Source organism: Helicoverpa armigera, chromosome 24 (assembly GCF_030705265.1).
Source record: "Helicoverpa armigera isolate CAAS_96S chromosome 24, ASM3070526v1, whole genome shotgun sequence".
NCBI lineage: Eukaryota > Metazoa > Arthropoda > Insecta > Lepidoptera > Noctuidae > Helicoverpa > Helicoverpa armigera.
In genome coordinates this window covers 3,005,446-3,030,184 of record NC_087143.1, presented here as the reverse complement: position 1 = coordinate 3,030,184, position 24,739 = coordinate 3,005,446, and the positions used below count along the sequence as shown (strand labels likewise).

Here is a 24,739-nt window from a genome sequence, read left to right as displayed (position 1 = left end):
GCAACATTTGTTATTCGAATATGAACTTTAATGTCATTGATATAAATCAAGTTTTCGTTCGTAACTGATATGGACTAAGGGGCTGCCTCCACGAGCGAGAGAATCGCGGCGATATTATCGCCGTGCCACGTTTTTCTATACACTTTCTATGGAACCGTCTCCACACGGCGATATTATCGCCGCGATGCGACGAGTGGCAACGAGCGCGCAAAACGTCATTACATCGTCGCTAGCCCGCCGCGACTAGCAACGCGACCGCCGAGCGACGAGCGCGCGGCGGGCGCGATGCACTAGCGTACTTGCAGAAGCACCCCACAACACTATATCCATAATAAAGAATTATATTATCGACTGAGACACTACTTATTTCGCTCTCGTCTGACACGTAACTGAATCCCTTCTTTGGCAACGTGACGTCAAGGAAACGCGGCGATACCGTTCGTGGAGATTATCCGACGCTATAAGGGCGCACTCGTCGCGATTCTCTCGCTCGTGGAGGCAGTCCCTATGTCCCATTTTTGAATATCTTTATTGTAATACATGTATAGTCGGTAGGCCCTTTCTCAATGTTACCATTATTGGTCGATTTCTGATGAAAAAAACAGACCATTTTTAACTTTAAAAGAATTACATTAATTCTGGTATAAAATTATTTTACTTGCCTAGACTATTCAGTAGAATAAGCTTAGATATATTTAGTTCAAATAAGTAGAAATTTAAAAATGCCATAATTAATGCCTCAAATGTACCTATTTCATTCAATTTTAGACCTATTTATCAATCATCAGATATTTTTAACCTGTAAAATAAATCTGATAGTTGAACCTAATTTATTAACAATCCCCCCCTAACTATAGATAGGTTATAGAAATCCAATAATATTCCTAACATAACTAGGACAAATCCCGCAAGACGGCGCATGCGTGGTCGGCGGCGTGCTCCGGCGGTGACTGCGACTGGTGCGGCCGAGCACTTGCTGACAAACCGGCGCTGTATTGCGATAGTAAGTTTATATTACATGGTATACAAAACTATAAACTAAGATAATAAAATAACTCTAATGTCTTTAAAACATAAAATAATATTTATATTTTACACGCAGTTATTCAAATTCATACAGAGTTAAAAAGTTATATTGGTACTTTTATGAGTTTAAAGCCGCACAACCACTTACCTGATGATTACATGAACTATACCAGGGGTGTCTAACCTAATAAGACTCAAGATCTACCGTTTACTGACGAAACCTTGTGCGATCGACCAATTGCACACCTCTTGAAATCTTAAATGAAAACATCATACATAGTTCAATCATCAAAAATATTTCATTTTCAGATTGTACAAAGACGGTGCATCAGAATGTATGCAAAGATTACTTTGACTGCAATAAGCCGAAACCATCAAAGGTGAGTATTTCAAAATGACGTTTACTAATTCACTTATACTAATAATGGCGTCCGGATTGGTTACGGCCATGGCTGCAGTTGTTAGCACATAAAGAGATCAGCCAGCGGCACAGGACATATTATAGTGCACATGCATTTGTTGAGATACAGGTGCACTCACTATTCCTTCACTCTCATAGCCCGATGGGACGGCAATCCAACACCACCGGAGAGAAATCAATGACTCAAAGAAAAAAGTATATTCAACTATGTTTTCATTGTTTATATTTACATGATTAAAGACCATACAAGTATTAATTGCCATTTAACTATTTATTTCCACAGACATCAGTGGCCAAATCCCTAAGCGCGAATAGTGGCAAGAGCAGCAAGCGCAGTTCCGTGTCTAGCCAATCACAAAGCACCAATAGGTAAGTACGCCATCTATACGATAACGTTTGAACTACTAAACTGAAAGGGTATATGTCGCTACTCCTTGCTTTAAAATCGAAAAAAGTATTATTGAAAAATAAAATTGGAAAAAAGGCTTGACATGTTAAAATGGTTTCCAGTTCGAAAAATGTTTTCCTCACATAGGAATGTTATTAAGTCAAAAAGACTTAATAATAATGGCGTCCAGGCCGATTGCCGGCCACGGTGGTTATTCTCTTCATGGAGATCAGTCAGCTGCGCAGGACATACCTCTTATAGTACACAAGTCTGCTTATTATGAAGTATTGAAATGCGGATGTATATGTAGGAAAACAAAAGTGAAAAAAAAGTACAACCAATAAGTACCAATTGTAAAAAAAATATACGTTTTATCTCCAAAAGAGATATCTTCTTCTTATCGATAAACTAAACAATGGCATTAAACTTATTGGCAAAAAAATTTGCTCACCCCAAGTAAGGAGAAGCGACGACATTTCCCTATATAATAACGAAAGATAAAAACCAAAAAATGCCAGAATGCGTAGTGACTATGTATGGCATATATTTTGCAGCTTTGTATTTGATTGCGAACCTCGGCGACGCGCTGATGCATTTTTATTGTTTTGCGAGCGACAATGTGCAAATATGGTGTGGGTAATGAGTACTAAGTTTCTCTTTTGATTGGTGATTTGAACTCTTTGGGAGAAGGAATAAAGTTGAAATTAGCAAATCATACCTATTTTAGTTGGCTACTTAAAAACAAAAGCACATCCGAAAGATGTAGTGGTATGTATTTGTGATTATAGTGGTACAAAATGCGTCGTGGGTTCTTTAATTTGATCCTTAATAGTATCAAAAGACGAGAGGAAATCTATAGCCTAGCTAATTTTTCACTGAAAAGGGCCTAGGCCTTCATATTTAGCTTATAGAAAAGTTATTCTAAATCATCCATCAAAAGAAACGATCGATTTTCCCAACACCTTCAGATTCGAATAGCAACAATCAGGATATAGGTTCGTTTAAACTCAATGTCATACAATATAAGAGGTACACAGATGTTATTATATTTTACATCACAGATTACATAGTGCACAGATATTTCAACCTTAAGTAGACTTTAACTACTGATATTTAAGGTCTCTTCTCTTCTATGAGAAATCATAATATACATAGATTGCACTGTGATTTTTTCAAGTACATAGTTCTAAGTTGTGTACACCAAATGTATGGTCAGTTTTGCACCGAATTTGCTACTTTAAGTCGCACTAATAAAGCCTAAAATCGCTTAAAATTACACTGTTGTGACGTTTTAAATTTTGAGAAGACATGTTTGTATGTTATGTAATCTGTGCACACACTGAATTAAACAATATTTTGCTTCGTACTCTCGCTATTTATTTTATCGTTTGTATATATTTCGACTTCAGTCAGCTGTTTCTATGCTATGTTATTTTTTCCTGTCAGCTATATATACTTCGTGTTTTCATTGTTTTTTTTTTTTTTTGGTGAACGGAATGTTTTTTTTTTTATATAAATTGTTTCATTTGTTTTTTGGAGATTTCGAGGTGGCATAATATGGTAATTTATAAGTTTAGAGTGAAGTGGGCTAATTGAGTAATTAAACAAAGGGTTTTCTTTACGTCCTACATTCATACCTTTTTTATGCATTTTGTTATTTGTTTAAACTTAATTGTTAACCTTGAAGCAATTTTCTTTTGTTATAATTCGATCACCGCTAGTTATTTTTGCGTTTACTTATTTTATGCTTCATAATGAGAACTCTACCTACAACACACGCGGATAGCACCATTTATTTTTAATGGCCAAAAAAGCTTGATAGTACAATCAAGCCTTTTGCAAAAAACAATGCACAAATATGCTACCTCGATCTCTCCACCGCGTCACGAAACAAAATTAAAAAAAAAAAAAACTACCAACCAAAATTGCCACGCACACATATGTACTGGTGTGTTATTCGTGTTGTCGCTACACGCACACAGCAAGAAGCAGTCCGGATGCTACTCGCCGTGGCGACGCGTGGCTACCAAGCTCGGCGTGCAGTAAGTTGCAGGAATGCTGCCACCAAGCTGCCTATTTCTATCTTTCATCCATACATACATCACATACATATGTTTGTTAATGTTCTGTCTCTCTATCTGTTCACTTGTGATGTGGTTATGTTTTCCTGGTAGGGCGGGTGTTGTAGGGTCTGTTGTTTCTAGTACTGATATGCTAGTCGATATTTGATAGTTACTCCTAAAATGACACAAACCACTTTTTGGCTTTGTGTTAAGAATTTTTTGGTGCGAAGTAACATGAGACTTAATTGCTAGACAAAGAAGGCGGCAGAATGGCCTAAACTGTGTCACACTGAAAAATATTTTTTACACCTTAATCAAGTCTAAGGTGCAATAGAAGCACACAATGTAAAGGAAGACATATTTCTGTGGCAGTGGATTTCTTTAGTGTCAGTAATACATAAACTGTATTTATCGATAGCCAAAGTTGCTATCGATATAATATTTGATTGTAAATGTAGTTTGGACTTCGGTGCTGTATTCGTAACAGTTGAACAACGAAAGGTCATAAGCCACACATAGGATCATTCGCTTCTCGCGAGAACACCGCGCTACGTCATCACACATCGAACAGTTTCTTCTAGAAAGTTCGCGAATCATCCACGACGCCTTACTTGTGTATATTTCAGTATTTCTGTCTGTAAGGACGGTAGTTTGAACTTCTCTTTGACATTGTCGTAGCACTCGTAGTCTTGTTACAAAAATTTTGCTGGAGATTTTTTCAGTTTTTTTTTTCGTTGTTCTTTTAGGTCACAGGTTTTTTTTCTGTAAGAGGTTTTGGGACTAAGTTCTGTTGATAAAGGGATTAATATAAAAGTATTTTAAAGAAAGGTTTGTCATTTGTTTTAATATATATATATTTTTTAAATGACTAGTTAGCAACAATAGGTTTTTGGCCATACCTGAATGTCGTTTTCCGCCATATCGATATTTTTGCAGGAACTTGAAAGTTTTTATCGATAAGCATTAACTTTCTAAACAAGCTGTTACAATTTGTTGGTTTCTAGTAATACACTGACTGCATTGCGAATTGAATTAATCGAAATATATTAAATGGTTTACTATTCTGATCAATACATAGAAAAATGCACCTAAATCCCTTTTCAATAGAACATGTTTTACCTCGAACAGAAAGTAGAATTTCTTCTCTGCAGCAACGAAGCTATCTTAATGAATTGTTTATTTTTCATATTTTTATCAAGTTTTGCATGTCAAGTATTGTGAGTTATACGCTTCTTCTTATTATTTAGGCTTTGCTGAACTATAAATATAAGAGTTAAATAAATCGAAGTTAATATTATATGTGTAAGAGTACTCGTGAGGTCCAACCAGTAATGTCATTTGTTGCGTCGGTTGAATTGACCCTGTCTTTGCATTTTGATTTCTTTTTGTTTGGCAACACAGAATAACGTTGATTATCTTTAAAATTGGCAATACCGAACGTTGAATACCGAATTTCCTCTGTTTAATAGATAACTTATGACATAGATTGAACGCAACTCAATCCTTGAAATCTTGAATTTTCTGTCCTTTGAAAAGACGTACTTAATTGTTAAAAGCCTTAATAGAAATTGGGAGCAGTACAGTCTGAAAAATAGAGTACAAATGCGCGACAAAATTAGCTTAAGATTTCATCCGGCTTTGTACTTTCAAACGTTGAACTTAAAGTTCAATTTGGTATGTCATCATTTTCGCTATCCCACTATCAAAAGTCGATTATTCTGTGTTGCCCACTACAGGAAGTATTCTCCCTGTGCCAAGTATCAACGTTCTGTTTGTATTGCAGCACCAGCCATATCTATAACGACGACAAAGACGGCTCCGACCACAAACATGATCAGAGCAAGTGAGTATTGTAATTATTTGTAGTGTGTGATGAGTGATGTGATTTTTGTATTGCCTAAATAGGTATCGATAAAGTTGCAAAAATGAAATCTCATAGAGTTCTTTCAAATTGAATTTTCATCTGGATGCGTTTGTTGAGGGGAAATGGTGCGTCGTTCGTCCGGCACATTCATTTGTTTTCATTCAAAACGCACTTTCCGTGGGTACCGCAATCAATAAATCACACGGCAGCCACACCGATACGAAACGTCCAGTTTGAAAATCTTTACCTAAACATGGACTGAAGAACAGCAAGCAGTCCTTATATAATAATAATTTATTTATTATCAATGTAAAACTTGGATATTGACTGTAGAAAATAATTCCAAATGTGATTTACTTTATTCCTCACGATTGAATAGTCATCTTTAGTAACAAAAAGGGGTTTACTTACTTTCAAAAACCACCATAATTTACATAGTTTTTGGACCAAACCATGTAAACTAATCTTTTCCTTCACAGTGCATCAGACGACGCGGGCGTATCAGAATGGCCCGAGGTGTATCTAACGCCCGAACAATTGGGAGACGAAGCTATCCGCCTAGGACTGGGTGCTTGCGAACCCGACACTTGGGCTGCAGGGGCACCCAAAGGCCTTGCCAAGTAAGTTATAATCAAATTCTAGCAAAATCTAGCAAATGTTTATTTATTTATTTAAACTTTATGTACAAGAAAATGGTACATTGGCGGACTTATGCCTGATTTCACCAACAATCTCTTAACGTTTCCCTAACTAAATGTCACTTAGAACAAGAGCTTCCCCAATACTTAAAGGTTATAAGGGAAACTTAAACTTTGGTGAAAACGAACTTCGTATTAAGTGTTCCCTAAATGCTCTTAGGGGCTCCCTAAATTTAGGCATTTCTCGGTGAAAGAAAATATATCATCATCATCATCATCTTCCGAGCCTTTTCCCAATCATGTTGGGGTCGGCTTCCAGTCTAACCGGATTCAGCTGAGTACCAGTGCTTTACAAGAAGCGACTGCCTATCTGACCTCCTCAACCCAGTTACCCGGGCAACCCGATACCCCTGGCTAGACTGGTGTCAGACTTACTGGCTTCTGACTACCCGTAACGACTGCCAAGGATGTTCAATGACAGCCGGGACCTACAGTTTAACGTGCCATCCGAAACACAGCCGATGATGTCTAAGATATAGATACTTAGAAAGTACATACAAACTTAGAAAAGATGCATTGGTACTTGCCTGACCTGGGATCGAACCCGCGCCCTCACACTTGAGAGGTTGGTCCTTTACCCACTAGGCCACCACGACTACTGAAAGAAAATATATCATGATGTATAAATATGAATAAAAACATAATACAATGTTCTGAGACCCCCAATGTCTGGTATTGAATGGGTGGAATTTATGAGATTATTTTTTTCCTAGGCAATTGGGCGATAGAGAGACGAAGCGACAAGAACACATTTACGAGCTAATATTGACGGAGAAACATCACTGTTTGACTATCAGGCTGATGCAGAAGGTGAGTTGAAGAACTTCGGTGCTCTTGTCATTTTGGAATCGTATTTTCCGTTTCACTATCTTTGCTTCATTCTTAAAAGTTTATAATTTAACTTCTTCCTTACTTCTGCTTTTTGCAACATAATAAATGTAGATTATTATATATTTATATAAAGGTAACTTTTTAGTGGGTGTACACTTCTGAATCAGTCATAGTGACGTGGACGTTTTTCGCGTAGATGTTCGCAGAAGGCATGGTCCGCGGCGCAGGCGTGTCGGCAGCACAAGCGGCTCGCATGTTCCCGCGCGTGGACGAGCTGTGGGCGCTGCACGCGGCGCTGCTGGGACGCCTGCGAGCTCGCCAGCGCCTCGCGCCGCACGTCGCCACCGTCGCCGACATCCTCGCCGACACCTTCGCGCCGCCCGCGCATCACAAGCTCAAGGCTGCGTACGGTGAGTGTGTCACTGTGGCGCTGCGAGCTCGCCAGCGCCTCGCGCCGCACGTCGCCACCGTCGCCGACATCCTCGCCGACACCTTCGCGCCGCCCGCGCATCACAAGCTCAAGGCTGCGTACGGTGAGTGTGTCACTGTGGCGCTGCGAGCTCGCCAGCGCCTCGCGCCGCACGTCGCCACCGTCGCCGACATCCTCGCCGACACCTTCGCGCCGCCCGCGCATCACAAGCTCAAGGCTGCGTACGGTGAGTGTGTCACTGTGGCGCTGCGAGCTCGCCAGCGCCTCGCGCCGCACGTCGCCACCGTCGCCGACATCCTCGCCGACACCTTCGCGCCGCCCGCGCATCACAAGCTCAAGGCTGCGTGCGGTGAGTGTGTCACTGTGGCGCTGCGAGCTCGCCAGCGCCTCGCGCCGCACGTCGCCACCGTCGCCGACATCCTCGCCGACACCTTCGCGCCGCCCGCGCATCACAAGCTCAAGGCTGCGTACGGTGGTGTCACTGTGGCGCTGAGCTCGCCAGCGCCTCGCGCCGCACGTCGCCACCGTCGCCGACATCCTCGCCGACACCTTCGCGCCGCCCGCGCATCACAAGCTCAAGGCTGCGTACGGTGAGGTGTCACTGTGGCGCTGCGAGCTCGCCAGCGCCTCGCGCCGCACGTCGCCACCGTCGCCGACATCCTCGCCGACACCTTCGCGCCGCCCGCGCATCACAAGCTCAAGGCTGCGTACGGTGAGTGTGTCACTGTGGCGCTGCGAGCTCGCCAGCGCCTCGCGCCGCACGTCGCCACCGTCGCCGACATCCTCGCCGACACCTTCGCGCCGCCCGCGCATCACAAGCTCAAGGCTGCGTACGGTGAGTGTGTCACTGTGGCGCTGCGAGCTCGCCAGCGCCTCGCGCCGCACGTCGCCACCGTCGCCGACATCCTCGCCGACACCTTCGCGCCGCCCGCGCATCACAAGCTCAAGGCTGCGTAGGTGTGTCACTGTGGCGCTGCGAGCTCGCCAGCGCCTCGCGCCGCACGTCGCCACCGTCGCCGACATCCTCGCCGACACCTTCGCGCCGCCCGCGCATCACAAGCTCAAGGCTGCGTACGGTGAGTGTGTCACTGTGGCGCTGCGAGCTCGCCAGCGCCTCGCGCCGCACGTCGCCACCGTCGCCGACATCCTCGCCGACACCTTCGCGCCGCCCGCGCATCACAAGCTCAAGGCTGCGTACGGTGAGTGTGTCACTGTGGCGCTGCGACAACAATACGTTGCCAGCTCTCATACATCGATACGGCATAGGAGAGGACGTTGCGAGACTTCTCCGAGTCGTCCCGCAACTGGATCGTACCGGTTATACTTAAAGGTAAGGCAGTGTCTGTCACAGCGAGTACTGGCAGTATCTTAGCGTATCAGGTTTTTACTACCGATATGTATTTTAGAGCACAGCAGTGCCACAGACAATGCTGAGCAGAATGGACTCGACAAAGGTCACACTTTTCCTTCCAACCGCACCTAAATTAATGTTAAATTAATCCGTCTCTTTAAAAAATCCCTCATATAAAAATTTCCATTCAAATCTGCCTTGGACTATTTCGCTTATTCTTTATTATTTTCGCAGGTGAATTCTGTTCGCGTCACCGCGATGCTGTCGAGGTGTTCAAAGAGTGCTGCACCAGAGAGCCTCGACTGTCCAGGTTTATACGCAAGTGCCAACAAAACCCACTGCTCAGGAAAAAGGTAAGAACCCTAAGCCAAACATTCTCTTATAAGTTATAAAAAAAACTTGTTGCAAGTAAAACTGTTTTGTACTTAATTTTAAAGTCATCTTGAAAAATAACATTCTCATATCTTGGGTACCATTTTGGAAGATATAAATTACCCCACTGTCTCAAAAGAAGGGCTCTGTTTTCTTTCTTATAAATGTCCGGAGATTCTTCTAATCGTCTGTATGCTATTTGTTTAAATTTCCAATATTTTTTATTTATTTACAAATTTTTGTACACACACATAATAGAGAAAGATGACAGGAAAGAAAGATTTTTTTAAAATTTTTTATAAAAGAAATTTTTTCTACAGATTTCTAATAAAATAATGTCCTACTCCCACAGGGTGTACCAGAATGCGTACTATTCGTCGCACAAAGGTTAACAAAGTACCCGTTACTGCTAGAACCATTGTTAAAGACGGCGGGCGATGATGTTGCTGAGAGAGAATTGTTGCAGAAAGCGTTATGCGGCGTTAAGGTAATTTGAACCTTATATTGGTTGGAATAGAGGTGTATTTGTGTTGTAAGTTAAAATGTACGTCTTTTTTGCGTTTAAATAAAGATACATTGAAAATATGCAGTTACTGTAAGGAATGCCTTTTACTAATCTGTCTGCTATAGTAACTTTTGCTCTCTAAAATTAATTTCTAATCAATACGACAATTTTCATAGTAACTTATAATAATAATGGCGCCACGGCGGCTGTTCTCATATAAAGAGATCAGCCAGCTGCGCAGGACATTATATTATAAGGCACATACTCAGATTCTATTCCTTCAAGTACAACTACATTGAAATTATTTAATCTCCAAAATGCTAACCTCAAACGAATCTCCCCAGGAAATCCTTGTAGACGTAGACAATCAGGTAGCTGCCAAAGAGCGAGAGGACCGCAAACTGGAGATATACCACCGCATCGACGCCAAGTCCTTCGCTAACTTCAGAGGACGCAAGTTTAAGAAGAGCGATATATTGCAGGGGAATAGGAGTTTGAAGTGAGTAGAAATAAAATGAGTTTGATTGTTAAATATATTTTAACTGTGAAATAACAATTATATAATTCAAATGCGTTCATAGTGATGGGTTTCAGGCATCTGACCATCTTACTGTGAAACATGGTCCTTAAGAAGAACTAGCTTTAGTACTGGATATAAACAACCGTCTTGAACAAAGATAATGCTCTAAGCCTAGTATTAAACCTGGTACTTTGTAAAACGAAAAAGGTGCCATTATGTACTAAAACACAATGTGTATTCTACTGTGATATCTGTTCTGCCAACGGTTGATGAACCAAACTGTTACACATATCTATGTTACATCTGTACATACTATATAATTAGACCTATATCGGGTGTGTCGTTCATAATCACATTAAATTAAATGCGTTAATATACTGGTTAATATATATCGATTAACACAAAGATAAAAGAAAAATACGTAAAAATAAAAAAATTATTTTTTCAAACAAAGTAAATGGAATAAAAATGTGCAAAAATAAGAACACCATATAAAAGTCAGTCATTACAAACAACTTAAATTCTCCCTTGAAAACTGACAGCTGTCAACTGATCAAAACATACGATACTTTAACTTTATCTCTGCTTTACACATGATGTTGTAAATTATAAAAACGAAAAATGACTCCTGTGGTTAAACCACTGAATGGATTAGGTTATTTTTTTTACAATTCGCCATAGAATATCATAAAGTATATGCAATATGATTTAATGTGATTGTGAACGACACACCCGATATAATCTTCTATTTTCATCAGGTTTGAGGGCGTGGCGACTCTAATGCAGGGCCGCAGCAAGATGCAAACGCTCCTTGTAATAGTATTAACGGATGTGCTGTTCTTTTTGCATGACAATAACAACAAATATACCTTCTTTACGCCTGATAATAAGGTAAGCTCTATTTTGTCACATTGTTTTATAGGTGCTGTATTATATTGTTATTATTAATAATTCTATACATGAACGTTATTATAATGTAGAAAAAAATACTCCGATTAATATAAAAAAAATCCGATTTAAATTCTCTGCTCATTATTACTCTGATGTTTAAACGTATGTCACTTGCTGTAGTACCGACTTATCAAAAAATGGCATTTGACCCACAAGCATTTCGGTAAATAATCATATGACAGTTTCCGAATTTTAGTTACTTTTTTAAGACAAATTTACTCAAAAAATCATTATAATTTCTTCATTTTGGTCTTTACGAATTTCGACTCAAAAAGCTATACATTTAATTTATATCCCCAGACGGGCGTAGTATCCCTAGTAAAGTTACTAGTTCGAGAGAAAGCGGGTGCTGAAGGCAGAGGCCTATACCTGATCTGTAGTGGACCTACTGAGCCTGAGATGTTCGAGCTACGAGTGCACAGGCCCAAGGATATACAGACCTGGATACAGGCTATCAGGTATAATATACTCTTATATGGTTTGTCAAAGCAACCCCTTTAAAGGGGTTGCCATTTTCTTATATGTATGATTTTTTTTCAATATTGCACTGTGAATCTGTCAAACAGTTCCAACTTCAACTGTGATAAGGTTGAAAATCTGTGAAAATCTGAAGAAAGAAAGATTGAGGTAGCTTGATGTATTGTCGTCCAAACCTTTCTTTCAATTATCAATCTTTTTTGTTACAGAAAATCTTTTATTAATTAATTATTTATTGTCATTACTTTTCCTAAAACATTTGCATTGCTGACTAATCGATGCAAAATCCTAGTCATTGTAAAATAAAATTTCACAGTTTTTAAACAGGTCCCATAAACTTATCATTTAATTTTACAAGACATAAACATAATAATTTTCAGAATCTGAGTTTGATTTTAGACATTATGACTAACATAGATTTGCCCAATTTTTCTTTTTAATAAAAATAACCTCATAACTGCACCCAAATTAATTCTACGACGGCACAAACTATTCAAACCACTTTAACTTAATAAATCTTCACACTTTTCCACCAGAGCGGTAGTCCAAAGCTGTCCCGAAGAGGTGGAGGAATCTGAGGTAGGAGCGACTGCGCCGTCCGCCGAGGAAAGGCAGCGGCAACTCGACGCGAGGCATGAGAATATAAGACTGATCACTGGTATGTATTAAGGTTCAATTTTGGTTGAATGACTGGCTTATGATAGGTCCTTTTTCTTACCCCCTTTTTTTATGAATTCTGAGATTATAAGACAGATCACTGGTATGTACGATATTGTAGCTTTTTGTATGGCAATAAGGTTCAATTTGGGTTGAATTATTCATTCTTTTTAAAACCTTTTTTTTGTATAACGCTAAGGTTCAGTTAGGTTTAATGGTTTGTTCATGATAGGCTCTTTTCTTACTTATGATATGATATGCAAGGCTGATCACTGGTATGTACGATTACGTAGCTTATTTGTATGCCGTTAAGATTCAATTTTGGAAAACCTTTTCTTAATTTTGTAATTTTGAATTTATTTACATTTTGATACGATTTTCTAAGTTACTTATATTTCTTGAAAGTTCGACTTTATTTATGCCCGAACTTGCTTTTTGCAGTTTTATTTCATTTTAGAATAAACTCTCTGGTGACGTAAAACATATACTTATAGGAATGACAAGCGTCGGTAGTACTAAAAATGCTCGAATTTTCTTTTCGTAATTAGTTAGGTCACTATAGAGGTGAGGTTTTCAAGTGTCTATTTTGTTTATACGCACCATCTAACTTTAAATCAATAGCGTTTCGGGTCAAATCAAACTGGGGGCTCTGAATTATGGTGCAAAAGTATGGGCATATTTTTGCGCAAAACTGCATGAGAGGTACATCCTTCCTTTTAAATAAATGTTTTAAATAACCTTCTTTATGTTTATATCGACGAAAGCACAATTACTTTATTTCTAACTGTACAAAGGGAAAAATTATCAGGTGTTGAACTTTAAATAGCCAATGACCCAAGAATTACCTTCTCGTTGTTTTCATTTGTAAATGCACCTCATTTACATTAGAAAGGTTTTAAAGAAAATTGTTAGGAAGATTCATACGAGTCCTTGAATAGTTTACTTCTTTCTCCGCCTGTTTGATTTGACCCACATAGACAAACATCAATGATTATACATTTTGTTACGAACAGATGCGACGCCGTGGTGGCAAATTGAAGGTGATATATTACAATAAATGCCTGTTTGCATGACAGCATGTTTCGTCAAGTCGCGTCGGATTAAAGGCTGTCCCATTGTAGTGATCCAAAATTGTCTACTCAAGAATGAAATATGGAAAAACTTTCCGTTTTGATACAGCCATTTAGAAATACCTACTGTGTTTATTTATTTTTTAGTCTTGAAAAATGCTGTACTATACCTTCTATGTAAAACTCGATAACTATATAAGATTTAATCGCGGACTTGCATGGATGTAATTAAGTCATACCTTTTTTTACGTAAAAAAAATATATTTTAAAAACTTTATTATTTTAACTAACACTAACTTCGTTCTTAAATTGATATGAGTTAGCCCCATATTACTATCATTATACAGTCATACTATGTACAGTCTTAATATTTGGAAGTTAAATAGAATCATAGTTCATTTGTCAAGAAAATAACAATTTGTTCGACATGACTTCGAAATTATAGGTAAAGAATTGGCTCTATTTACTCAAATGCTACTGATTCGGACGGCCTTTCGATTGACGCTTAAAAATATTTTTATTGATGATTATTTTCCTTTAAAACTGTGGATTAATTTACAATTTATATAGCATATCGATGTTTTTATTTCGTCGGTAAAATTATTATTTTTAAATGTGATCACAATTGGAAATTGTATGCTCAAAATTATTAGTGTTTATACCCCTATGTGAATATCGAATGGAATATGCACAATCCATTGCATTTGCGTATTTTGATTTTGCAGAAATTGTACCGATATTGTTGTTTTAGTTTGGAGTCTTTACACTGTAGTTTACCCAAAAAACTCACTATGTACGAAATAAATACACATTACAGTTGAATAAAACCCTATCGTAGTCTGAACGAGTACAATAATTTTAATTTTACTTTAAATAAATATATAAATTAATAAAATAATAATAATTTGATGAGTTTCCTTTCATGTGTATTGGTGACCACTAAAAGGCTTCATATGAAAATTGTAAAATCGGCAACATCATGCCGATTGGTCTGAACACTATAAGGGAAAAAAACTATTAAACTCTTCATTCATATCGATATCGATAAAAAACTCGCAGTGTAAACACTCTAAAATAGAACTCGACATTTTACAACATTCTACATCACTAATTCTACTCCCACAGATGCGCTAAGAAGTAAAGACAGGGAGCATGCAACGTTACTGGAAGAGAAAATGGCTCTACAGATGAAACTAGTGGGCATCACAGACGAGACGTGGCTTACCTTGCCACATTCAGGTCAGTTGCGTTAGTATCGATGTTATTTATCTTTATTTTATCGATGTTTTGTATCGATGTTTGGTGGAGACGTTACTGGAAGAGAAAATGGCTCTACAGATGAAACTAGTGGGCATTACAGACGAGACGTGGCTTACCTTGCCACATTCAGGTCAGTTGCGTTAGTATCGATAGTTTTTTTCTTTATTTTATCGATGTTTTGTATGGATTTCTTGGAGCTTATTTTACATTCAATTATGTGTTGTGTGTAATTTTTTTTTTCGCGTTATATGAAAATATGAAATCGCTTTTTACCCCATTAGTACTTTGGTGCGTTCAGTGTTAGTCATAGAACTTTGTAGAAACCTACTTACATTTAACATGTTGCGTATTCAAGCTTATGTGTTAGAAACAATAGGGTTTATAATTTGTTACTCTTATTACGACATTAGCGTCACTTTTCTTAAAACAACTTGTTTTATACGAATTTTCATGTAAAAGTTTCAAAACAAACAGTCGCTTTAAGAAAAACGGACGTTGTGGTTGTCGTTGAACCTGTGTCTAAATGGCTTAGCGGAGCTAATGTACCGACGAAATTATCTACAGTCAGTAATTGCAGATTCGTTTGTATATTTAGGTAGCAGTACAGCGTTCCCGGGACTAGTGTTTCCGGACTACGTGCGACTCGCAGCGCCCTCTGCAGATAAATACGCGCTATGGCAGGACGTCTGCAAAGTTGTTACCGTAAGTTGTCTCTGTTTATTTATTCATCGATTTTTTAATTACACTTTTTTTAAGTGTAGCTTGAGCTTTGGATTTATATTTTCGATGTTTATTAAGAAAAGGCTCTAAATGTACTGTGATTGCGAAATCTACGCTACCCAGTGACATACCACACAAAGTTGGCATCTTCAAACAAAATCGCCTCGCACCACTTTAGCGCTATTTATAGCTATTGCGCAGCCAGGTTTATCAGCCAATCATTGAAAGTCATCTTATCAAAAGTTCGGAAATACGTCTGGCTGCTACACTAGTGCGCTGACACTGATGGCAGCCACATACATTTGCATACACCCGCTCTGGCTGGCGTGCAATCAGGCGCGTTGTGTTGGTGGCCGCAGCCAGAAATTCGTGCCTGCCCTTAGTGCGCCCGCTCACATACAACGTCATGTGTTTACTGCCTGCCGCAGCCTGGCTGCCTAGTGCGTCAAGGCTTAAGACGCACCTTTATTTTCCGCTATTTGCACGCAGATTAACGGATAAATACCTATTATGCGGTGGATTTGATGTTTTTGTATAATACGAGCATATTTGTATGTTGTTGTAGGATGCCTTAGAAGCCAGCAGCATGCCGTGGCAGTGCGGCGGGTCCCTGGGGCGCAGCACGAGCTCCGCGGGCGAGCGCCACTCCGTCGCGTACGAGAGCCCCGCCCTGCCGCGCCGCGCCGACACCTTCGCTGGCTTCGACGCTAACAGGCATAGAGGTGGGTGGCATACAAGCTAGCAGCATGCCGTAATAGTGCCAGAAAAATTAAAAGTTTCTCATTTATTTGAGATTTCACTATTTATCCGATGTTATTTTTCAGATACGCATCGCAATCGGCTAATGCCATGTGAAATGCCATGCCATGTACCATGGGAAAGGCAAAAATGTTACCAAATTATCACTCTCGAAGCGATCCAATTTATGCGAAATAATGATGAATTAACCTAACCAAAACTATTGTGACGTTTTATTTCAAGATGTTAAAGCCCACTTTATGTAATGCAGGTGTAACCCTCCGAATGTCGACGGACACGCCCACCGAGGGGGGAGAGCCCGAAGCGGACCCGAAGTTACCCGAAGCGACCGACCGACCCGAACTGAGCGGCGAGGCAGTACTGAAACTACAGCACGCAATATACACGCTCACCTGCATCGTGTGGCAGCAGATGACGACCATACATAGGTGAGACGAACATACCCGAACTTAGCCGAAGTTACCCGAACTGAGCGGCGAGGCGGTACTCAAGCTACAGCACGCGATATACACGCTCACCTGCATCGTGTGGCAGCAGATGACGACCATACATAGGTGAGACGAACATACCCGAACCTAGCCGAAGTTACCCGAACTGAGCGGCGACGCAGTACTCGAGCTACAGCACGCGATATACACGCTCACTTGCATCGTGTGGCAGCAGATGACGACCATACATAGGTGAGACGAACATACCCGAACTTAGCCGAAGTTACCCGAACCTTGCCGAAGATATCCGAACTGAACGCGATATATGTACACGCTCGCCTGCATCGTGTGGCAGCAGATGACGACCATACATAGGTGAGACGAACATACCCGAACTTAGCCGAAGTTACCCGAAGCGACAGACCGACCCGAACTGAGCGGCGAGGCAGTGCTCAAGCTACAGCACGCGATATACACGCTCACCTGCATCGTGTGGCAGCAGATGACGACCATACATAGGTGAGACGAACATACCCGAACTTAGCCGAACTTATCCGAAGCGACAGACTGACCTAAAGTGATCGGGGTAGCCACATTGTAATGTAATGTTCTTTTGAAAGTTTTTGTCGTAGCGAGACATTGCGCGAGTCGAATTTTAGGTATAAGTAGGCGGTGAAGTTTTTTCGGAACTTGTGTTTTGTTGAACTTGACTAACCCTATATTTTCTTTTCTAATTACAGTCTAGAAGCGCAAGTGAGCGCGTGGCGCTGGCAGGGCGGCGGCACGGCGCGGCCGGACTGGTCGGACGCGCAGCTGGAGGAGCTGCGCCACGCGCAGGCGCGGCTCACTAGGGACCGCGCCGCCTTCGACGCGCAGCGCCAGGCCGACCATGCCGCGCTCGCTGCCGGTAATGTACCACTTGCAGTCTAGCAGCGCAGCTGGAGGAGCTGCGCCACGCGCAGGCGCGGCTCACTAGGGACCGCGCCGCCTTCGACGCGCAGCGCCAGGCCGACCATGCCGCGCTCGCTGCCGGTAATGTACCACTTGCAGTCTAGCAGCGCAGCTGGAGGAGCTGCGCCACGCGCAGGCGCGGCTCACTAGGGACCGCGCCGCCTTCGACGCGCAGCGCCAGGCCGACCATGCCGCGCTCGCTGCCGGTAATGTACCACTTGCAGTCTAGCAGCGCAGCTGGAGGAGCTGCGCCACGCGCAGGCGCGGCTCACTAGGGACCGCGCCGCCTTCGACGCGCAGCGCCAGGCCGACCATGCCGCGCTCGCTGCCGGTAATGTACCACTTGCAGTCTAGCAGCGCAGCTGGAGGAGCTGCGCCACGCGCAGGCGCGGCTCACTAGGGACCGCGCCGCCTTCGACGCGCAGCGCCAGGCCGACCATGCCGCGCTCGCTGCCGGTAATGTACCACTTGCAGTCTAGCAGCGCAGCTGGAGGAGCTGCGCCACGCGCAGGCGCGGCTCACTAGGGACCGCGCCGCCTTCGACGCGCAGCGCCAGGCCGACCATGCCGCGCTCGCTGCCGGTAATGTACCACTTGCAGTCTAGCAGCGCAGCTGGAGGAGCTGCGCCACGCGCAGGCGCGGCTCACTAGGGACCGCGCCGCCTTCGACGCGCAGCGCCAGGCCGACCATGCCGCGCTCGCTGCCGGTAATGTACCACTTGCAGTCTAGCAGCGCAGCTGGAGGAGCTGCGCCACGCGCAGGCGCGGCTCACTAGGGACCGCGCCGCCTTCGACGCGCAGCGCCAGGCCGACCATGCCGCGCTCGCTGCCGGTAATGTACCACTTGCAGTCCAGCAGCGCAGCTGGAGGAGCTGCGCCACGCGCAGGCGCGGCTCACTAGGGACCGCGCCGCCTTCGACGCGCAGCGCCAGGCCGACCATGCCGCGCTCGCTGCCGGTAATGTACCACTTGCAGTCTAGCAGCGCAGCTGGAGGAGCTGCGCCACGCGCAGGCGCGGCTCACTAGGGACCGCGCCGCCTTCGACGCGCAGCGCCAGGCCGACCATGCCGCGCTCGCTGCCGGTAATGTACCACTTGCAGTCTAGCAGCGCAGCTGGAGGAGCTGCGCCACGCGCAGGCGCGGCTCACTAGGGACCGCGCCGCCTTCGACGCGCAGCGCCAGGCCGACCATGCCGCGCTCGCTGCCGGTAATGTACCACTACAGGGCGGTAACAGGGTAACATAAAGTCCATTTCACAAAAGAAGCCCCTCAAACGCAGAGCTAGTGTCTATGCGATAGCTCAGTAACAAAATATGTAGTTCCACAATTTTCCGCACGACTTCTTTCGTGAAATGGACTTTATAAAGGCAGTGTCGGGTAGCAGCAACGCCGGTTTATGCCATGCGGCATGCCAGTGGCTTATACAAGTAGGAAATTTAATCACCCGCGCTACAAGCGAGCCGTAGCCGCCCGGCGCGCAAAAGGCGCGCACGAACTGCTTCAAACCGGACCTATCGGGCTAGATTGGTGCAAACTCCAAGCGAGTCCGGGATCCAAATTCAAATTCTTTATTGCGAACCAAGTAGGTACATAGGATCTTATAACTAGGTGCGTTCTCAGAACTAAGTTGCCTGTTTTAAGGCATTGCAATTTATTGAAAAAAGAATGCCATCCGTTTTGTTATGATCCGCTTTGTTAGACGCGACGACTCTCGAAGTCCCATCGTTTTTAGTTTATTTTCTACATACCTATAGTGTTACAGTGTGTCTATCAGTGTTTTGCTACTTTTACTTTTTTTTTTATTTGATTATACTTACGTTACTATCACACATTACAGAACGCCAGCAGTTGCAAGCCGCGAGACAAGAGCTCGCCGAACAACAGAAGGATGTTGAACAACAACGGGAGAGGCTGTTCAGGCAGTTGGAGAGGTTGCAGCAACATGGTGAGAATTTACCTTATATAAAAACTGTATATATAACGTTAAATCTTTATGTATAACTTTGGTGTCCTGGTGATGTAAATAACGGATTTTAAAATAAGTTTACACAAAAATTTAAAAAAAAAGTGTTAGAAACAAAATCTCAAAAGTTAAAGTAGCAGTTGGGCTGTTATGGAAATTAAAATAAGTTAAAGTAATGAGTCAAAATTAATGTTCTAATGATTTTTTTTATCTCAAAAGAAAACTCGCAAAGATAACGCAAAGTTGAGGTATTTTTTGTAACAAAATCGTTTCAACTATTTTTTGATCGATTTTGAAATTATTTGAAGTCATCAGCCTTAATTGTCTTTATATCTTTTAGCCGGAGGGTCTCAAGAAGAAATAGCGAGTGTTGGCACTTTGTCACCGGACTCCAGCGTTAGCGATACTACGCGGCGGAAAGAACCAAAATGGCGGAGTAAGTCAACATTAATATTACTACATTAGATTTGTAAAACATGGCCTTTGTAGTGAAGAATCAACGTTGTAACATAGAATGTTCTTGATTATTTTTCCGACCCAAATATCGACCAATAGAATTGCACCATTCGACGTCACGTGGTACAACCTACATGGTATTATACTGATAATTTTTTTTGAATATTTTCTCTGGTCGTTGCTACGTCAAACTGACAGGTTGTGGCCGACATTTGGGACGGAAAAATAATCCCCCGAATACCACACGAGCTTCAAAATTATCGGGTATTTTCCGATAGGTTTGCAGGGAACCTTGAGGGAAATGCCCGATAATTTTGAAGCTCGTGTACGTATTATAAGTGATTATTTTTCCGACCCAAATATCGACCAATAGAATTGCACCATTCGACGTCACGTGGTACAACCTACATGGTATTATACTGATAATTTTTTGAATATTTTCTCTGGTCGTTGCTATGTCAAACTGACAGGTTGTGGCCGACATTTGGGAAGGAAAAATAATCCCCCGAATACCACACGAGCTTCAAAATTCTCTGGCATTTCCCTCAAGGTTCCCTGCAAACAAATAAAGTCGTCAAGTTTTCCTACCTATCGGGAAACGATAATTTTGAAGCTCTTGTGGTATTATAAGTGAAAATTCAAAACTTTTCACAAGGACTAAGATTAGTGTGTACTTTCATCTATACACATTTATTACTCCTTAATATCAACATTACATCCGTGCTTTTGAGCAATATCATCATTCGACCTTGAATCTAACATTAATAAAATATGTACAATTACAAGAAATGTATAACTAAGCTAATTAATCCGGTTCTAACCGGATTTTACGTGATTTTGCCGCTCCGCACAACGACTCGTTTGGAGCGTGTGCCTATTATCTGCCTCGCTAATATTCAATGACATCATCCTGACATACCAATTGACTCCATAGACAACTGTGGGTCCTCTGGATCGCCGTCATCAGTGAGCATTCTTCCTTACTCTCCAATCAATAAACCTCAATATTCAATGACATCATACTGACATACCAATTGACTCCATAGACAACCGCGGCTCAACGGGGTCGGAGTCATCAGCCACCGCTTGTAGCGTCCGTAGCGGCGTGTCGCCGTTGCCTTTCTACAAAAACTTAAACGTCTCTGTTAAACATTTGTCTAAAAAAGTGTGGCTGCAAAACGGACCTTTAATGTCAACGTCATAATCTGACAAGTGTTCAATAGACGGTTACAAGTTTTTGTGGTAGCCTTTACCTCAATGACACCATAATGACATACCAATTGACTCCACAGACAACCGCGGCTCAACGGGGTCAGAGTCATCAGTGAGCGCCTGTAGCGTCCGCAGCGGTGTATTGCCGCCGCCGCAGCTGCTCTCCGCTCAGAACGAGACGAGGGCCACTGTTGCAGCTTCTAACATTTCCGTGAGTGAAACAAAAATATAATATGCCAAAAATACAAAAGCAAAATCATTGAGGGGTACTCTGAATGAATTCGGGCTAGTTAATCAGTATGAAAATTAATGGGAAATACATCATCATCTTCCGAGCGTGTTCCCAAATATATATTGGGGTCAGCTTCCAGTCTTACTGGATGCAGCTAAGAACCAGTGTTTTGCAAGGAGCGATAGTGACTGATTTTTTTACTGTGATTTTTTTAATTTACATTGCGATAATAATAGTTTTGTCTATTTTGTTGAGTTAGCTTATACTCGATATTTTTCAGTCAAGTTCAATAACTATATTTTTTTCCATTTCAATAACTTATCGGAAACTTATACAATATTTTCGATTTTTTGAGCAATCTTAAAATATTCTACTATAATATGTACTATGTTATTTTATAGCAAATGGTGAAACAGCAGCTCCCGTTAAAGCTAGCCAGTGGCAAGAGTCAGCAACCGCCTCCCGGCTACCATCGACTGCATGAATCGCCTAGCGAGGTAAATTATTTACTAACTAAAATAAATAGCCAGAAAGCTTGCAATTTGGGGTGGAAAACTTAGGACTATTTATTTACATGTTATAGAGATGTTATTTGGAAAATAATTGTATTTATTTAATAAATAGATTTCGATAAAAAGTATTAATTTATATTTTAAATGTTCGTTTTTTTATGAAACTAAAGTACTTACTGAGCTTTAGATAGTTTTATTAATTTAGGTACAACTTTATGTGCTAAATAATTTCTGAATCACTGTCACTTATTTTGTGTACTAAATCCATGTCTTGCTAATATTTATGACATTTGTTCGTTATTCAAATAAAATCATTTAGTTATATCAATATTTTTTCTTCTAAAACGCTTCGGGCATCTAATAGCGTTAACAATGATAGTACATCTTCGTGTCGAAAAATATTTTTGTTACATGTCAAAAATTGTGTTTTGTGTACAGACGTCAGCACATCAAGATACCTATGACAATCTTAAAATCATAACATCTATTAATTTTTGACAGATTGTAGTAGCTTGATCTGCTGCTATCTGTACCAAACTACCTTTCATAACATTGTTCAAAGTACCAAGACTGTTTAAGCTTTAAGTATTGTATAGTTACATTTCATGAGTCCATCAAGTTAAATGAACAGCGAAACAGATCAAATGGTTGGTGAATGTTGCAGGACGTCGAGTTTCCGAACGTATTTTAACACCAATAGTAGTTGTTAAGTAAGTAATTAATGTCCAAGTAGAATGTCGATATGTACACACTCGTATATGTCGTGTATATGTGTTAGTTTGTATACATATATTGTATATTATATACTGTAGACTGTGGCTTAGATACACACCTACGTATTTATACTATAGGTATTATTTCTTCTAAAAATTACTCTATTTTTTGTTTGGTCTTTAAATTTTATCGATATCGATATTCGACACTTATCGACAAAATGTGACAGCAATTCTTTTTCGACTTTTGGTTTGATGATTTTTAATTGGTCTTTAACTTTTTATCTATCTTCTATTTATGCTTTAGTTTCTACTCTTATACCCCCTCTTATTTCTATATTGCTATCGACACGCGTATTATAGAGTGAACAAATGAATCGGCTTTCCAAAGAATCTTTTAATATTTATTTTAAAGAACTACAGCTTTCAGCCTACAGCACCAATACTTTATTCCAGCTTTTAAAATACTGAAAAAAAGCGCTGACTATCGCTTCGATATTTTATACTTAAAAGTACAGCCAAACAGCATATCAATGACGACTTATATAAAAGTTTTATTTGGTGGACCCCTGTTACATAGGTCCCGCGGAGTAGGGAAAAATGAGCGAACATGCCATAGGGCAGGTGGGTCAGGCGCCTTCTAGGTCAAAATAAGTACAAGAGGCGTTCAAGTTCTTTGAGAAATCTGTCAACGATTTTTGGTAATAAAAAAATATGGGCGGGTTCCAAAGAAGGCGTGTAAGAGCGGAGATTTTACGTTATGCCATCTCTGCTAGTTATTTTGTTCTCCATGATAGAGCCTCACACGAGCGCTTAACCAATTTCAAAGGAGGAGGTTATAAATAAATAATTTATCGATATGTTTACCGACTGTAGCACGGCGCAATCGGCTTCCACAGATTTCTCTTGAGTATTTCAGTGTGTACAACCATTTTATCTGTTCCGCTTTCGATGTTAGAGCATGCTTGCTTAGATTTTAAACTTTCTACTAAATAAGTAAATTATAGTTCCTCGTCATGTGACATATTTTTCTAATGACTAGGTAGAAAACGGATCCTTATATAGTCTGATTTTATTCAGTACGTCGCAATCACAGGTAAAAATATAAGACGAAATATCTGTATACATTATCTTTTCATAGGCCGATTGTTAATCAAGATTTTCTCTTGAGCATATTATATTTTTTATCGATATATGTCATAGAACAAAAAAAAAGCTTATCTTGTTTCATAATACTCGAGGTCGATTTTGCGTCACTTTAGGTACATTCACGGTAAAGTTGCCAGCCTATTAAGCAAGCACCCAGTCGACAATGATGGGGAGGATTTTTTTTGGTGCCCCTTCGGCTGCCCACCAAGTCTAATAAAATCTGAAAACAGATTACACTGATAACAATAGAGCAAGGCACATTTCCTACAAAAAGGCGGTCAGAAAATCCTAGTAAGGTCCTACCAGAAATCGACCGATTATCTGTCCTACAAAAAGTCTGAAGTGTGACGTGACGTCTTAGATAGTGGGTTACAGTCTTCAGAGCTACTGAAATCTATGGAAAACATGCTAATTGTCCTCTTAACTATAATTGATGACTTTACCTCTATGTGGTGTTGTGTTCCAGCATCAGAACCAAGGTCTAGTGATCCATCACACTCGCACGGGCAGCTCGCCCGCCCCGCTGCCCTCGCAGCAGCAGATCAACAATAAAGCCACCAGGTAAGATAATATTTCTTACGATATCTGCAATACTTTGGTCTTTTGTCTCATGTCTCGTCACAGCTGTATAATTTCCACTACTGGACAAAAGTCTTACCTGCACTGGGGAATTTACCCATTCTCACTCTGTTGGGAGAATTACCCATACTCACTCTGTTGGGGGAATTACCCATACTCAGCGTGCTGGGGAGATTTACCCA

At 41.2% G+C, this 24,739-nt stretch overlaps 1 protein-coding gene across 1 annotated transcript in view; it reads left to right on the top strand.

The window, feature by feature from the left end:
• The window catches only part of LOC110382296 (A-kinase anchor protein 13), a 54,842-nt gene that overhangs the window by 22,759 nt on the left and 7,344 nt on the right, over nt 1-24,739 (top strand). Inside the window, exons 11-33 of the mRNA XM_064040991.1 lie at nt 898-1,003; nt 1,336-1,406; nt 1,731-1,816; nt 5,682-5,741; nt 6,242-6,382; nt 7,174-7,270; nt 7,488-7,701; nt 9,307-9,425; nt 9,797-9,931; nt 10,294-10,448; nt 11,228-11,360; nt 11,721-11,878; nt 12,434-12,555; nt 14,750-14,863; nt 15,480-15,586; nt 16,170-16,326; nt 16,614-16,791; nt 17,532-17,698; nt 19,579-19,686; nt 20,045-20,140; nt 21,453-21,583; nt 22,006-22,101; nt 24,445-24,539. Coding sequence (XP_063897061.1) covers nt 898-1,003; nt 1,336-1,406; nt 1,731-1,816; nt 5,682-5,741; nt 6,242-6,382; nt 7,174-7,270; nt 7,488-7,701; nt 9,307-9,425; nt 9,797-9,931; nt 10,294-10,448; nt 11,228-11,360; nt 11,721-11,878; nt 12,434-12,555; nt 14,750-14,863; nt 15,480-15,586; nt 16,170-16,326; nt 16,614-16,791; nt 17,532-17,698; nt 19,579-19,686; nt 20,045-20,140; nt 21,453-21,583; nt 22,006-22,101; nt 24,445-24,539 — 2,846 coding nt within the window. The remainder of the gene's footprint in view (nt 1-897; nt 1,004-1,335; nt 1,407-1,730; nt 1,817-5,681; nt 5,742-6,241; nt 6,383-7,173; nt 7,271-7,487; nt 7,702-9,306; nt 9,426-9,796; nt 9,932-10,293; nt 10,449-11,227; nt 11,361-11,720; nt 11,879-12,433; nt 12,556-14,749; nt 14,864-15,479; nt 15,587-16,169; nt 16,327-16,613; nt 16,792-17,531; nt 17,699-19,578; nt 19,687-20,044; nt 20,141-21,452; nt 21,584-22,005; nt 22,102-24,444; nt 24,540-24,739) is intronic.